Raw genomic sequence first — 17,088 nt, 5'->3', positions numbered from 1 at the left:
ACAATCTCATTTCTGGTTATGATCTAATTTAGTCTGCCGGTTCCTAGGTTAGTGGGAGGGTGAGAGCCATGTATTTTAATTATACTGACTGTCATGTCTGCACAGAGGTTTTTTTGGTATGCAATATAATGATTCACTTGAAATCAGGCTTTTAAAATTGAGTTGTGATAATTTTTTTCTTTTATTCAGTCTTTTCCATTTTTTACTGAAGTAAGTCTCAGAAATACAAGTTCTTATAACCTCTAATTGACAAATCTTAACTCAAAAGAAACTAGAAGAAAAGAAAAACCGAAAACATTCAAATGACAGAATAGAATAGAGGGTATAAAACGAGATGACTATACCAGTGTCCCTTTTTGTCGATAAATTATAAACTCAATAACTGACATTATCAAGAGCTAAAATTCTAAGTTCGGTCAACCAATCAGAATTAGATTATCTACTTTTAATTGTGAATGAAAACATGAATTTTGTTTATGCATTTGGACATATTTCTTAATATGTTTCTTCAGCATTACAATAGAATTTCCATTTTAATAAAATTAAATAGATTTGTGGTTTGATTTTCCAGGATAATGGTGTTTTTAAAGAGTGTTTGCAAAGAAGAATGCAGTTGCTTCATTCATTTACATTTTTAATACACAGTTTTTCAAAACAATTGTTTCTTACAAATATCTGTTTTAAACAAAATGTTTAACAATTTTTCCTCTGAAGTCAGACATGCCCTTTAAAGCTGATGTTTGTCAAAGCTAACTGGCAAAGGGTGACCTTTACATGACCGCTTTTAAGATTTTACGTCTCAGTTCACTGCCCTTTTCACCTGCTTCACTTAGACATGTTAACCCAATAAACTGTGTCTCAAATGGGAAGGAACATTCTGAATGTGTTGTCAAGAAATAATTTTTCTAAGCTAATATGGAGTTTAAAATAATCCAAAGGAAAGCATCAAGACGTTTACTTAGTAAAAATGCAGTTAATTACCACATTTTCAGCAGTGTGTATCAGCATTTATACATTAAGTATGTCTTAACAAATCTGTTGAGGGTTATCATTCCAGGACACAAGCCAACCAAACTACTATACAGGAATTCAGAATGCAACTCCTAATCAAATTGTGTAACTTTTAATTTTATTTTTGCATGGGACATTTTAAATATATGTATCTTTTTCCTAAAAAAAAAAAAAAAAAAAGACTTGGTGATGGAAAAAAGTATACTTCAGTACAGTCCTCCTCTTTTCAGCCTCTGATGAAGAATCCTATTTTAAGAAATTGATCAAGGAAGAAAAGAGTCCCAAGATGCTGCGAACATTCCTAACTAAGGCTCAAGTATTAACCACCAGTCTAGTAGCATTGAGCTTATTTTTCCATATGGATTACTGTTCCTCTGACTGGATGACCAGGCACTGAACCACCAAGAAAAGTTCTGTGACTAATCTGAAATGTGTAGAACAGATGACGTTAACCTTCAACTTTGCCAAGCTGAGAAGAGAACGATGTGAATAACAAGCTTTCAGTCGAAATTTTCCTCTCATACCAATCCTAATATCTTTGACTGAAGCTATCATACATGAATACTGTAATTTCTATAAATAGCTCCAAGCTTAGGAGAAGCATAATATAATAATGAAAAGTAATATAAAATGTTCCTGTTTGCCAGAAAGGAAAACAAGGAAAACAAGAAACCTTTTAAAATGTGTTATCTTGCCTGTCCTGTTTGCATTGAAGCATTTTGATGTGCATAATAAATGTTATCTTCAAAAGAACTTTTCCAGCCCCTGTATTGAAAGGACTGGTGGGATCATTTGCAAAACCAAAAAGCTGAATTAATATTCCAAAGCATGCCCTATGTTTATGCAGCATGTCATTTTCGGATAAATGCAAATAATTGAAAGCAGCATTGCTTCTTGACCAAAAGTGTCCCCTTTCCATGTTTCAAAATCACAGTGCAAGAGAAATATATCAGAATTTGGTTTGAATAAGAATATATGGTGATTTCTGCCTTATCATGCCTGTCTCCCATCCACTCCACTGGGAGCTGCACACATGATGCTAAAGGCAGAATAGAACCATGATTCTTACTATTGGTCTGCTACGGCCATGTATTTAGCATCCACAAGCATATGATCACACACTCGAAGAAAAGATATATTTAACTAGAATAACTTTCATGTTGCAAATGCCAGAGAGACTTTTTCACCTCTTCATTGCCCTCTTCACATTGAAGGGAAGTTGAACCATTGTAGATGATACATTTAATTTTGGTTGCATGCATATTTTCCAACATTAAACTGAAAAGCTTCTGCAAACAGTGCTGTCAGGCTTTTCAGTCTTTGAAGACAGGTGGCATGGCAGCATAGGAAAAGTTTACAAGTTTTCAGCATGGCTCGCTTTAATTTTTGCCTGAAGCCAAATAGCAGAAACTGATTTTCCTCAGTTTCTTCACTTTTCACAAATCTATGCTTACTTTGCTGTAGTGTGACTGTAAAACTGTTGCATAGAAAGTGCATTATAATGAATTAGCTCTGCACTCAAAGAACTTAGTACAGTATTTTCTACTTGGCAAAATGTTTTCTTCATTTGTAACATAGTGAGAGCGTGTAGAATTTATTTTACATATTCTGTTTAGACACTCAGCCTATCCCCCAATTAGTCATGTGGTGAAGTAGCAGCCCAGAGAGGGAAGGCAGCAAGGGCAGCTGGTGTTCTTTACCAGCTGCCATGCTCTTTATAATTCCTGTTCTGCACATTATTATATGATGCACAGCCTCCTGCACATCTGGAAAGGACGGATTTTCTACCTGTGTGCAGAAGCATTCCCTTCAGGATGCGAGGTGTGACCTCCAAATGCACAGTAGGCTCCCTGTATGACCAGAGAAGGGATGCCATTTGCAGCCTTGCTCTAACACTGAGATAAAGTGAGTGACTTGTCTAGTTAGGAAGAATGATCATCTCTAATTTAGCAAGTTGAGAAGTATTAGTGACAAGTTGTTAAGGTAGAATATAGGGAAGTAGGCTGGGAAGACTAATCTGAACTCTCAGATACATTTCATGATAGAGCCAACTCTGTACTTACTCTGAGACTGCAAAATTTAAAAATCACAAAAATCCTTTAGAACCAAAGCTTGATGGATATGAGCTGCATCTGCATTGTGGCTTCCAGTTCAATATTTTAATGAGATATCCTTGGTGTTGGCAGATTAAGTTTCAAGGGCAGGATCCAGTTCTCAACTGAGTCACCCAAATGTAGATGACTTTACAAAGTATATTGATTCAGTTGCATTCAGTGACATTTAAGATGCTGTAGGATGCACAGCCTGTCCCCCATTTACCTATCTGTAAAGGGGCAGCACAAAAGAACCTGCAGAATGGCACTTTGGGGTCAAATACATTAGGGTATCTCAGATGACAGGTACCTTTCATTAGAGGACTGAGAACCACCCTAATTTTTTTGACTGATATATTCTTGATAGAGACTTACCTCAAAAATTCTAATTATAAACTTTTTCTCATAATAGAAAAATATTTTTTCATTAGAAATTTTATTAATTAAATTCTTCAGTACACTGGAGAGTAAAAAAAGAGGTTTGTTGCATGACAATAATAAAAGACGTCAAACCGAATCCTGGACACTTTATTCAGAAAAAAAAAAGGTCACTATAAAAACCTTCCATTGACATTTAAAAAAATTTCTTTCAGAATAAAGTGTGATAATGTGTACCAGTCCTGTTGTAAAAAGCAGAAATTTCCTTGCACAAATATTTGTCACTTTTACAAATTATTTTTGCAACATTTGAAATCAACTTTAGAATAGGAAAGCCAAGCATAGATGTTTGGTATTTGGATTAGTTACTTTCTCCAGCTTCCCTTATAGTATGAATCATCCATCAGCTTTGAGCATTTTACTGTACATATGAATTTGTGGCAATGTGATGGAATAATTTGTTTACATCTATAAAGGTAATTGTTGCAGACATCAACTTGTATTTACAAATGTTAAGTATTGTTATGAAATTGTGAATTATTTAAGTAAAGCTTGCACCATCTCTAATACCTGTTCCGTGCTAGTCATTGATCATTTCAATGTGGACTTCTCCTTGATTCACTACCCTATAGAATACTCTTAAGCAGCTAAAATCTTGCAAATATTGCCGTGTTAAACCTCATTTAGCAGTAAGTCAGATGTGTGTTTTACATCAGTAGGTTAAGAGCTTATAGTTCAAAAATGTGGTAAATACAAAGATGGTTGGGAGAGATAATCTTTATATTAGACAAGATGCTATAACTGGAAACAGTGAAAAAGTATGCCTACTGTTTTCAGCTATTTCAGCTGACCTAATAGAAGACATCTCTCCATAAGTGTCTTGCATATCTTTTACCTTTAGACTAGCATGGCTACACTAACATTACTACTAATTTAGAAAATGCTATTGCAATAGATTATACAGAAAAAAAGGTCTTTTTTAATGCCACAGCTAGAAAAGAGCATCAAGATATGGCTGAGAACATGCTATTGATCAATTCAGATATTTCATGACTTTGCAGCTTGACCTTGAAAGTAATCTGTGTAAGTTACTTGCTAGTAAACCAGTAAAGCTTGCCTTTCAGTATCCTTTTATTATTATAACATCTGCACACCTCAGTTTGAAACACCCTCAAAGTCTGAAATTACAGAACCTAAAAGTAGTGCTGCTATTTGATTTATTTTTTAAAGACAGTCTTTATCAGAAACTCACATTCAGTCCCATCCACATCCCCCCATCAAATTCTGCCTTGAAAATAGATATCTCATTATTTGGCAGGTAACGTAGGCACAACAATTAAAGAAACTATTATTTACTCTGTATAAAATAGGTAGGAGGGAAAGAACATAGTAAGCAAACCATAGTAGGTGTTCCTGTTATCTTTATTTGTATAATTTCACACTGACAGATCACGCTCAATTGCTGCTTCTTTTAAAGCAGTCACAGCAAGAGGTATTACCTTACGCTATAAGATAATTGCATTATAAAAAATGTTCTTGGCTGTATTTTGCTCTAAATCAGTATGATCAGTGCGAAGAAAAGAAAGTGGATGGGGAGAGAGAACCAATGCAATTCCTCCAAGTCACCCAAGTCAGATCCCTGTCAGAACTCAGGCCTTCCGAGTCCTCACTTAGTTGTCTTTCCACTGGATGGAATCGCCTCTGCTCTTACCTACCAAGGACAGAATTGGGGCCTCCAACTTCCCTTCTCACTGGTCCCTCACAGAACTCCTGGGGAGGAGGGCTGAAGATCATTTAACCTTTAACAGGAAAAATGACGCATCTGTCACTTTGCTGTGCAGAAACAATTGAAGTGCTTTTTCTGTAGAAGCCCTGTCAGTGGTGAGGTGCAGGCAGATGCACGGTGTCTGAGTTTTGGAAGAAGGAGAAGGCTGACCTGGCGTCCTCTGTGTCTGTCTTCTTTGTGTTCATCTCCAGAGTTATTATTTCCTGGTGTGACTCTAATTGTATGCCTTTTGCTTGAGATTTATGGCTGAATCAGAAGAACTAGCAGTCACCAGCTCCGGTCTTTGGAAAATAAAATTGCTTTTGCGGTGCAGCAAGCAAATGTAGCTGAAGCTTACAAGGAGAGTTCAGAAATTCTGGACACTGGACAGACTTGACTGTAGTTCTAGCTAGCAGTTGGCTAAATCACAGACGGGAAGCATAGGATTTTTGCCTCTGTTTATTTTAAACCACTTTTGTTCAATCACATGTAGAAAGACACTGATTTTGGGTTTTCCTCTCATGGGAACAAAAAGCCTACATGAGGGAGGAACAATTGATACATGTGGCCAAAATAGTTCCCAAAATCAACATCTACTGCAAAGAAAGGGCAGAATGCATTCTCTCTGTTTTTCTCCCTCTATGGGAAAAGACACTCATATAATGACACGTATCTTCCCTTGTTAAATACTTAATAGAGGTTACAAAATTGCTGTTGCTTGCAACTGATGTTCCTGTAGTTTCAATGAAGCAGACATTGTCATACTACGTTTATATTTATTTTTATTTTTGTACTAATTTTATCTGTAGAAAAGAAGTGAATAGGGCAGAGTACTACCAATGTTAGTGTCAAAAGACCCAAAATTAGCCCGGGCCAGCACAGTGAAAACTTAAGTTGCCAGTATTTTGAGATGTAAATTCGAACAAAAGGTGACTTTAGTCACCATTTATATTAAAAAAATATGAATTATATGAATGGATATGAATGTATTAATATGAATATAAATATGAATTTATGTGAAGTGATTTAAAATACCACTGGAAAGTACAGTTTTTCTTAATGATTACTAAAGTCTGAATCCACAGAGCTAAAAAGAAAAATGTAGCCTTGATATCCCAGTAATGTAATGTTCGCTGTTGTGATGGTATGGTTTACACAGGGAATGCAAGATCCACTTTTCAAGACAGGTTTTACTTGTTTCCAGTGACACTCGCCACTCGAAAATATTTTAGTACTTCTTTTTCATGCCACATGTAGAGTCACTGTCAACTTAATACCATTCTTGTCCATGCATATCGCTTAGGTTCATCCTAAAAGACCTTGCAGAATCTGCAGTGTTTATTTGAAGCAGAAGATACATGTTTCCTTGGGAATATATGTCTATGTTCTCACTAAAATGTATGTAGCCTCTTAATAGTTATGCATTCTAAACCTCAAGAAAGCAAGTCATTCAGGCTCTGCATCTGAAATTACACAGACAGTAACCACACTACGTTAGAGGATATGCTTACTTACTGAAGTCAGAAATGTACATTGTACCTTCATTATCTCACGGTCCTTTGCATTGTATAGGTTTAACCCCTACTCTATGCTTTAAATTTAGCATATACTGCACTAAGGTCTTTCGTTTAAAACAAAGTAAGGTTGATAAATCTTGTGAAATGTATAAGCCAAATTACAGTGTAAATAGTATACCTTTCCAGAGGGATTTCTGTTCATACATTTTAATTTAAATGTGCTAATACTACCCATGAACTTTTGATAAAGTGCGTGTTGTTCAGTCAGTACATGACATGGGGTTTTTTTCAGAGTATATTCGGTGCACTTCTCCTTTACAGTTCTGCTTCTTTCATTATAGGAAGCCCCATATGTTATGTTCAAGAAAAACCATGATACGTTTGAAGGGAATGACAAGTTTGAAGGATACTGTGTAGATCTGGCATCAGAAATTGCAAAACATATTGGTATCAAGTACAAAATTGCCATTGTTCCTGATGGAAAATATGGAGCAAGGGATCCAGAGACAAAAATCTGGAATGGGATGGTGGGAGAACTTGTTTATGGGGTAAGCATACCAATTTTTGAAGCAGGATTTAATTTATCATAGTATAACTCATAAAATAGGAAGTACATATGCATTTTATTTAACCTTGGGGTCACAAAAAAAGAAACAGAATCTTGTTTCAGATCTCTATGTTTTCACCTATTTTCAAGAGAAAAGCAAATAGTTTCATCCAAGTTCTACTGTTTATTCGACTAGTACCTTGTAATGTTAGAACATCCATAGTGTGCATATCCCTTAAAAATTCATTAATGTTAGAGACCATCTATTCCTGATACATTGTAAAACTTAGTTGGGAAGAATATCACTCATTAATTCATTTTCATGGAATGGTGGACAGAACTTTTAAAAAACTTGCTCTAGTTTGACAACTGGAGAATCCACCATTATATATCAAACATATGTAACAAACCACTACAGGCAAGTACACAATTAGGCAATTCAGAATGAAGACAGTCTTTTAAGATGAACAACAATAATAAAATTTAAGAGCAAACTTAGTAAGTTAACAACTGAGAGCATTATGTTATACAGTGATCTGGAGAAGGATTCTTCAGAACAGCATAACAGTTAACAATTCTATTGACACATAAAGTTCTAATACTTAATCAAAATAGTTCCAGCAAGCCCAAATAAATATTTGCAGTATCTGAGGTTACCAAAAGTAGCAAAACTCAGAGCTGAGCTTGCTGATAATTGCGGTTGCTAGTATCTACCCTGAGAACAGATCAGTATTCTTAAAGAAACTTTTCATTTCAGTTGTGGAATAAAAAAAAATCCTCAGACTATTCAGGTGAGAATATTTCCACCAATGAACTCATAATATGCCTCAACCTCCATATAAAAAACTCCTGCATAATGGTTGATCCATCCACAGTTGCAGTTTTCACATTTCCAGTGATGGTTTGGGCCATATGTGGCAAAGGCCTTGTGGCTTTCCTAGCAGCACCATTTCAATTCCCTTCTGTCAGCTAAGTATAGCTGATAGAATTTTGTCAACATCTTCTCCATTAGCATCAGTTCAAGGGACTCGGCAGAATGAAACATTCTGTGGGCTGTAGGAGTGTGGGAAATGGTGCCCCAGAATCTTGGTGATTTCACCCAGCCATGGGAATGGGAAGGTTACATCTTCAGAAAACTCTATGTTCTTGGAACTTGATGAAGGAACCAGCCTCAAGTATGTCTTTGAAGAGTAGAACAACTGACTGTCACCAAGCACGTATATCTACTTTAGTGGCTTGGAAGCAGCTCAACTCATAGGATATTAAAAACCAAAGATTTTCAGACTTACTTTATCAAGTATGGAGGTTACCCCTTGTCTGGCTTTTAACTGCAATAGCAAACTCATGGACATCAATGCCCAAGCACTGTTTTACAACAGAAGTTTTTCTCAATATTCCAAGAAATTTTACCCTTTATGAGAAAATTCCCTTGCCCAAATGCAAATTTTCAGTGAGCTATCATCTAGTTGAAAATTATAGAGGAAACTTGATATTACACTTTCATTTTCTGTTTGTTTGGGTTTTTTTTTTCCTCCTTTTATCTTAAAAAATTTACCTCATCAAACCCAAACTGCCCTAGTACTACACTGGCATACAGAGTGCTGTTAGGAAGCTCACACGGATGTATCAACACCTGTGGCTGTTAACATAGCTGAAAGCAATAAAGCTCACAGGCATGAGGATCCTGTTGCAAATTACCTGCATGAAGAGGATAACCCAGAATACATGGCTAACACCTCATTTTTTGTAACGGAAGAGACTGAGGTGAAGGCTCTTTCCAATTCTCTGTTTAGGAAGGCTTCAGTCTCATTGTGATTCAGGGACTAAGCTGCAGCAAGGCTCTTGGAATTGCTTTTTTTATTGAAGAACTAAAAGAATTTTGGCTGTTGCCTACTGCTCTACTGTCCAAAGGCTCCTTGACGCTGTATCTATCCTAGTTGTATCAGTGGCAGCAGTGGCACCAGCAAGTGTCCCTGTGCTTTGGAACTTGCCTGACTAATCTGCTAAATTGCAATGCTCCCTGGTATACTTTTGGCCCATAGTTACTGTCCAAAAGAATTCCTGAGCCCAACTGGACACTAGAATGGGGGAGAGACCATTCCCTATAAGCAGCTTGAATGCAGTCATGCTGTTTTAGAGGTCAGGTGACTTTTATGGTAGCGACACAGGCTGTCAGGTGCGGGTTGGGCTACACCAAGAGCTACACCAAGTGTGTTAAATGTACTTTTACAGGAACGGCTTGAAAGGAAATTGTTCTTTCTGTTAACTTATAAAGTTTGCTGTTAAAGATTTCTGCAGGGAATCCCTCAAGAGCATCCTCCCTGCAAATTCCTTGAATCCTTGCCAGAAGATTTACAGAGCATCAGGTTCCCAGGCCTATTCAACATAGAGAAAGCAGAAAAATCAGCTAGCCAGAGACTTTGCTGCAAAGCTCTGCTAGAAGAGTATGTTCATTTTCTCTGATAGATCTCCTAATCACAAATACAAGTACTCTGAGTAGTTGGCTATGCTTCAAGCAAGGCTTTTTATGTGTAGCCAGTATTGGGACAGAATTTCCAACCTAATTAACAAGTTAACAAGATGATCTGTTTGGGAAACATTTACAGCTTTTAATTCCCAACCACATTAAAGGATTAACAGACAGTTTTTGCTGGCCAGTGAGATGGGACCCTTTCTATGCATAAAAGACTCCTCTGCTTGCAGAAATGCCCTTGCAGAAATGCCCCTTAGCCCTATCCGTGTTACTGAGGATAGACATGTGACAACTTTACGCCGTGTTCCCTTGAGACCTGTATGCAGCACTGCTTGTTCTGGTACCTGGACACTCAGGTGCTGCACAGAGCAGTTTAGTTGTTTCCTGAACTCTGTAGTTGATTTTTCTATCAGGTCCCAGAGGAAACAGCATATGAAGTTCCACGCTGTAAAGTTTTGCTAAGACTGTATGGAATGTCATGCTGGAGATGGTTTTGTTTTCAGCACTCTGTTAAAAACTACCAGGAAATCTGGGTCATTTGTCCCTGATATATCCAAATGCATGCAGTAGTCCATGTGAATTCTACTTGCCTTGATATCTAGCTCACAGAAAAAATGCTGGCTGGGGATGAAAGACCATTAAGCATGTGCAACAGGTGTTTCCAAATGCACTAACAGTCAGTTCCAATTAAATATTCATTCTCCTGACACAGAACATTGTCCTTTTACTGCTTAACACAAAAGGTCACAATTCATTTCTGTTCAAAACCTGAGAAGCCATTAGCTTCTGAGATTGAAATCACCTTCTGCATTTTTCTCAGATAGATTTACTAACTTCACACAACTTGTACCAAACATAGATTTTATTCACAATAATGAAATATTCCAAAGAAAGTGTCTCCCACCATCAGAGTCAAATGAAAGGATCCCAAATTCATCTGTATTTGGTAGTGGCACAGCCTCGATTGAAATGCTGTTACAGATGCAGTTGATTCAACTGTGAAGTATCATTAGTCTTTGTCAAAACAGATTTCACTGGCAACAAAATCATTATTTGTTTGCACCATACTTATATTGTTAATCATTTAAATCCATAATTATATGGTGTACATTAACTGGGCAAAGCACAGTTGCTGGTAATTATCATGCACAGTTATTGTCATCATTTAACTTTCACAATGGCACACAGTAACCTCATAAAAACAATAAATAATATTATCAGGTTTGGGCAGCTGCACTTTTTTCAGGGTTTTTTGGCATTTAATTGTGACCTCGCTATATACTGTCCTTTTACATTTATTGGCATGAAATGGATTTATCTACGTTATGAATCATCTGATACTAGATCTCTATTGTAAAGAAATTGGATAAGTTCCTATTTCTCCTCTTAAACTTCTTCAAATACTGTTGGCAGCTAGTTCTGTTGTAGTTCAAGTTCTGCATATCCTCTTTGAGCATTTAAATTTGGTAAGATAAATCTTATCCAGTGTTTCATATACGATATGCAATGTGCTAAGTAGGTCTTTAAAATCCCTTCAATTGACACTAAAATGTCACTTCTCCAACTCACACTGTGAAAACTAACAACCCTCAAGGATCTCTGTTTTAATCCCAGTGGCAATCTGTAGACACACAAAAAACCCTGTTAGCCAAGACCTTTGAAGACCAATGACCAGGTCTGTCGTTTACCCTGCATTATTGAAGATACAACTACGTGACAAAGACAGAGAAGGTTGGCAGCAATAGATCACAGTTGCCATGAGTCTTTCACTTAATTAATTACAAGGACCCCACAACAGGTATTCTCAGAAACCAAAATTTAGAAGTATAAAAGACATTGGCTCTAAAGAAGGAAACCATTCTTCTAGAAAAAAAGGAAGTTTTGAGTGAGATAAAATACAAAAATATACAGGAAAGCCAGTAGCCCAAACCATCCTACAGTCCTTAGACTACAGAAACAAAGTTTACTTTACAATTTTCAGGCTACCGAAAAATGTATTTTAGACATAGTATCTTTCTTCATATAATACTTATTTTCATAAAATATCTATTTCAGTAAGACTTATGTAATCACAAGGCATCAAGAAGCTAAATTTTTAAAAATGCCTTATATTATAAAACTTAAGATAAAATTCAGAGAATTAGCAGTGTTGTCATAATGTTTACCCAAGATATTAGCACCAGAGATAATTTCTGATACCTTTGCAAAATTATGATTTTAGATGTGTTACTTAAACTGTAATAACTTTACATAACATTATAAGTGCTTGCATTGCAAATATTTCAGAATGACAGATACAATCTGATGATTAATATATAGCAATTTTAATACAAATTTGCATTTTTGGACCATTGCACTGGAATGAGTCAGTTCTTTTGAATTATTCACAATTATAAAACTGCCAAAATAGGTTTAAATTTTGACTACACAAAATTAGTTTAAAATTAGAATCCATAAAATTTATATAACTCAGTATAATGGTATATAAAATAGAAAACATATATTATTTTAAATGCATTTACCTGCTTCAAAGTTTTAAGATGAGAAAAAAAGCCTACATTTCAATTTCTTTTTTCCTTTGTCACCCAAGCTATTTACATACCACTTGGATTAAACTATTCGAGCCCATCTTTATTTTTCACCATTTTAATCTCATTGAAAAACAAAGTGTTCACAAAATATGCCCAATTACCCCTCTTAGCCCATAAGCTGTATAAAAGTCCACAGGCTCTGTGACTGTACCTAGACACAACACCATGGTGATGAATAGGAGAAAGGTTTCAGCAGCTTTTGCATCTGTTCCCCTCCCACGGGTGCACCTTTTGGCCCAGTTCCCCTTGCAGTTCCCATCTGAAATGCTGCTAAAATGACAGTTTTAGCATAAAAGACAAGGCAAGGAGCAAATCTTAACGTTAAGTTGCATGCCTAATGACAAAAATGATCCATTAGCTTACCTACAATATCTTATAGTTTATGCAGACATCATTGTTAGCAATCATAATCAATAATGATTCATTCAAGATTGGCATTTTAATTCTAAAAACATGTTAGAAACACATTTAAAAATATTCCTGACATGAGTGGGAATGGATTCAGCACACTTTTTATCCTTTTATCACGTGATTTCGCACACTTATTTTCTGTATACTTAGCATTTTTCGCTGTTTAAAATGTGATCATTCCTATTGAATTATCTTTCTGTCAAGACAACCATGTGCAGTTTGGTGGAATCACAGCAATAGTTAATCACCTTTGCGGCTTCATGCTATTTGGAGCTTCCTTGAGTCTATGAGCTGGTTTCCCTTGAAAAATTATTATGTCTTATGAAAATATGACAATAAATTACTGTTTCTGGGATCCTCAAAAAAAAAATCTCTATACATTCAGTGATTATAGGGTCATTCTCATTTTTCATTCTTCCTTGAATTCCTTTACTTTAAATCTAAATTAATGCCTAAAATGATCTTCCTACACTGTTGCTCACCTCTGTAAGATTTAAGAGTCTTCTGCTTAGCAGAAACATTAAGTATTTGTATAGTTCTTTAAACTAAAAACCTGCAGTATATATGTTTTACTAAACGCATATGGAGTAAATACAGAGTGTGATAGAAAGAAACAGAACAATGTTATAGAGCATTTAAGCCACAGTGTCCTAATGTTAATAACATACCTTCGGAATTAGCTGCTTAACTGAGTGTATAAACCAACTTCAATTAATCTATACATCTATATTTCTTTTTTCTTTATAGAAAGCAGAGATTGCTGTTGCGCCTCTGACCATCACTTTGGTACGAGAAGAGGTCATTGATTTTTCTAAGCCTTTTATGAGTTTGGGGATATCCATTATGATCAAAAAGCCCCAGAAATCTAAACCAGGAGTGTTTTCCTTCTTGGACCCTTTGGCGTATGAGATCTGGATGTGCATAGTCTTTGCCTACATTGGTGTCAGTGTGGTCCTGTTCCTAGTTAGCAGGTTTAGTCCGTATGAGTGGCACACAGAAGAACCAGAGGATGGGAAAGAAGGACCCAGTGACCAGCCTCCCAATGAGTTTGGCATATTCAACAGCCTCTGGTTTTCCCTGGGTGCCTTTATGCAACAAGGATGTGATATTTCCCCAAGGTTTGTGTCAAATCTTTTTACATTTGCATTTTATCTTCAACACTGAAGCATAAAATCTTCCTTCGTTAATTTTCCTGGCAGTGTTTTCTTCAGGAAGCCTTTTTTCTTTTTTTTTTTTTTGTTTTCTTTTTTTTAATAACCATGATAAGGGCAACAGATAATCTGCTTTGAATTTCAGTCATTACTATTATTTTACCAATGTCAATGTGCATAAACCACAAACAGCTCTCAGGAACAACAGGTACACACAAGGAAAATTCCACTGAGTTGAATTCAGAGTAACTGTGTTGTTGCTAGTTTAATTCCATTGTATTACATCTATGAAATGCAAAAAAAAATCATGCTGAATATTTGCCCTCCATCAAGGAATCTCCCATTTCTGTCCTTGTCAAGTTCTACAGTGCTGCTTTGCAAATATCACTGTCTATGAGAGACAATATTTGACTGTCTGGATCTGAGAAACCACTCTGTTTTGCTAAGCTGTGCCTTACAGAGCACGTGCCTCAGATCTAATACATGATTCAAGTCCTGAATTTCTCAACCTTTTAAGATATTCTGAACTTTAGTAGGCGGTAACTATAGCTTCTTAATTTAACATTATGATCCAATCTTTCAAACTTAAATGCTTCATTTTAGCCATTTGCAGTGAAATTTTGAGTGTTCAGCATTGGCCTAACCCGTCTATTATTGAAGTTAGCAATAAAACTGGTACTGATTAAGAGTGGATGGACATTACTCCTCAACAGCCTTCTCATCAAATTACAGGTATTGGAAAGGAAAATGTAAGTTTTTACTTAACAGAAATGTCTCTGTTACCACAAGATTCTTGCTTCTTAAATAAGAAAAATCTGAGTGTTCAAATGATTGCAGTAGCTTGTAGAATGTTTCAAAAGTTTAGGTGACACAAACATTTTAATTCTACAGCCAACATAATCCATGTACAAAGATTTTTGCAGGTTTCTTTTAAGAGGAAACAGAGAATGCTACTGATTTGCAGATACCATGCTGTATTTTTGTCTCCAAGAAGAGATTGCCTATGCAGTATTTTTGACAATTGTCTTTCCTATTTTAGTCATGTCCTGAAATAATGAACCCACTGAGATTACTGTTCAAGAGAATTCAAGCTTCTGTATATGTGTGATACACAATAGTACAGTGAACTTTGTACTGTAGACCTTAAGATTTGAGAGTAAAAGCATTTATTAATATCTCAAATGCAGATGATCTTTCTCCCATTGACTGTTACTTATTGACACATGGTCAGCAATAATGGTGCCTTTGCTCTCTCTCTCTCTTTCTCTCTCTCTCTTTGTGGCTTAAGAGACAGGAAAAAGTGCATTATCTTATTCATGTTTAGATCCCTCTCAGGTCGCATTGTTGGAGGTGTCTGGTGGTTCTTCACGCTCATCATTATTTCATCCTACACTGCTAACCTCGCTGCTTTCTTGACTGTTGAGCGAATGGTCTCACCCATAGAAAGTGCAGAAGACCTTGCCAAACAAACTGAGATTGCTTATGGGACACTGGACTCAGGGTCAACCAAAGAGTTCTTCAGAGTAAGTTGGCATATCAATTAGAGCACCTCTCCCTACCAATTACTCTTATAAGATGCTTGGAAGTGTGAAATAATGTTGCTTTGCAACTATATGTAATATAGTTTGTAATTCCTGCAATACTTTAGCTGTATTTTTATCCCCACAAGACCATTTGTTGGAGTTTTCAGTTGTTTTAATTTGTGGAAAGCTTATTGATCCTGTCACATAGGCAAAAGAGGTGCCTGGGGGGATACTGAAGCCAGTGATAATTAAAGCAGCATTGTACTATTGATTCATCTCAAGCTACAGTACTGATGTGCAGCATTGAAAGCCTGTGATGGTAATATGGAGTCTTGCAGGTTTTGCTTCTGCTTATGGATTTGCCTGTGTGAGTTTTGCTTTAGGGTCTATGGGGGGTGGGCAGGAAATGCATTTTTTAATATGCTGACTTTCAGATGGATAATAAAGAGAAAATTTAACTCGAGGGGATGTGGTTGGACCATTAGGAAATAGCCTAAATAGCCATTCATTTGTCTGTGCTGTCTCTATTGATTACTTCATTTTCATTTGCTTTCCTGCGTTACTGTATGTAATACTCATCATTCGCCAGCTGGAAAACAGGGAGCCTGGGCATCACAAGGAGTACATGATAAGCAGTCCCTCCTGCTTTATTTCATGTGTCTAGCAGATGAAAGTTAAGGTCATCTGACTGAAGTGAGTTTAGTGTTTGAACACATCCCTGAATATATGCTGTGAGACAGTAATCCTTCCTTGAAAACTACACCGTTTAAGGTCTTTATTTATCTGAAATGTGGAGATTAAGGCATTATTAGAAGTCAGGAAGATGGAGTGATAATTTCTTATTGCCTAATTGAAAGGAGACTGTTCTGTGTTAGGTACTCCCACGCACCTTAACTGTTTTTAATTTGGCCAAACTGAACTCAGTGAACCATTAACAAAATTTTGTGGGGGATTTGTGAACTACAGACAATATCAATTCAAGGGCAGCTTCTGAGCGAACCCCAAAAGCTTTGTAGTGAAATAACCTTTTTATTGTGATAGATATACCCATAGAAGAGCTTGCCAATCTGTTCTATTAGCTGTAAAAAGATGACTTACAAGATATACTTAACAAACATGTTTGACCTTCACATCATGGAACTGATCAAGGAGTTCAGTTTAACCTAGTTTTCTGACTTTCTTCTGTAGACACTGGAGAAAGAAAAGCAGCCCTATGCATTCTGTATGGGACGTGCATTATGGTGAAATAAATCACACATTAATGTATCTGCCTCGTGTGGTCTCTAAAGGTATCCCACTCAAATGGCTAGAGTGCTTGGTACCTCATTTTTAATGAGTACAGTTCACTGACAAGTTTCTAACTACATCTGCCTTCTTCTATATCCAGGGTGTTGGTATACACAATATGACTCTACAGATGCTCTCTGGGAGCTTTATTTTATATCGCAAGTGGTAGAAATTCAGCTCATGGTCCCTAGAAGCCCTAATTTCATACCACATGTCTACAAAAATGGTGGTATTATATTAGATATAGGAGATTTTTTTCTGAGAATTGAAATATGTTCGTACTGAGATGGCCAGATTTCCTATTTTCTTGAAAATAGTATAGTCCCTCATACTCATTATTT

The 17,088-nt window shown here is 36.3% G+C and overlaps 1 protein-coding gene across 11 annotated transcripts in view; it reads left to right on the top strand.

Moving 5' to 3' along the window:
- Positions 1 to 17,088, top strand: part of GRIA4 (glutamate ionotropic receptor AMPA type subunit 4) — a 221,067-nt gene that overhangs the window by 157,633 nt on the left and 46,346 nt on the right. For 10 of the 11 annotated variants that reach the window (XM_027748373.2, XM_027748374.2, XM_039383436.1 and 7 more), the window contains exons 10-12: positions 7,106 to 7,312; positions 13,534 to 13,904; positions 15,262 to 15,460. In XM_027748373.2, the coding sequence (XP_027604174.1) occupies positions 7,106 to 7,312; positions 13,534 to 13,904; positions 15,262 to 15,460 (777 nt within the window). Of the gene's footprint in view, positions 1 to 1,241; positions 4,052 to 7,105; positions 7,313 to 13,533; positions 13,905 to 15,261; positions 15,461 to 17,088 lie in introns of those variants that run through there. The other variant, XM_027748381.2, reaches the window with a different exon arrangement.

This window comes from Pipra filicauda, unplaced genomic scaffold, assembly GCF_003945595.2.
Source record: "Pipra filicauda isolate LSUMZ 115617 unplaced genomic scaffold, ASM394559v2 scaffold30_size5312502_pilon, whole genome shotgun sequence".
In the NCBI taxonomy this organism is placed as follows: Eukaryota; Metazoa; Chordata; class Aves; order Passeriformes; family Pipridae; genus Pipra; species Pipra filicauda.
This window is presented reverse-complemented; position numbering and strand designations above follow the sequence as displayed.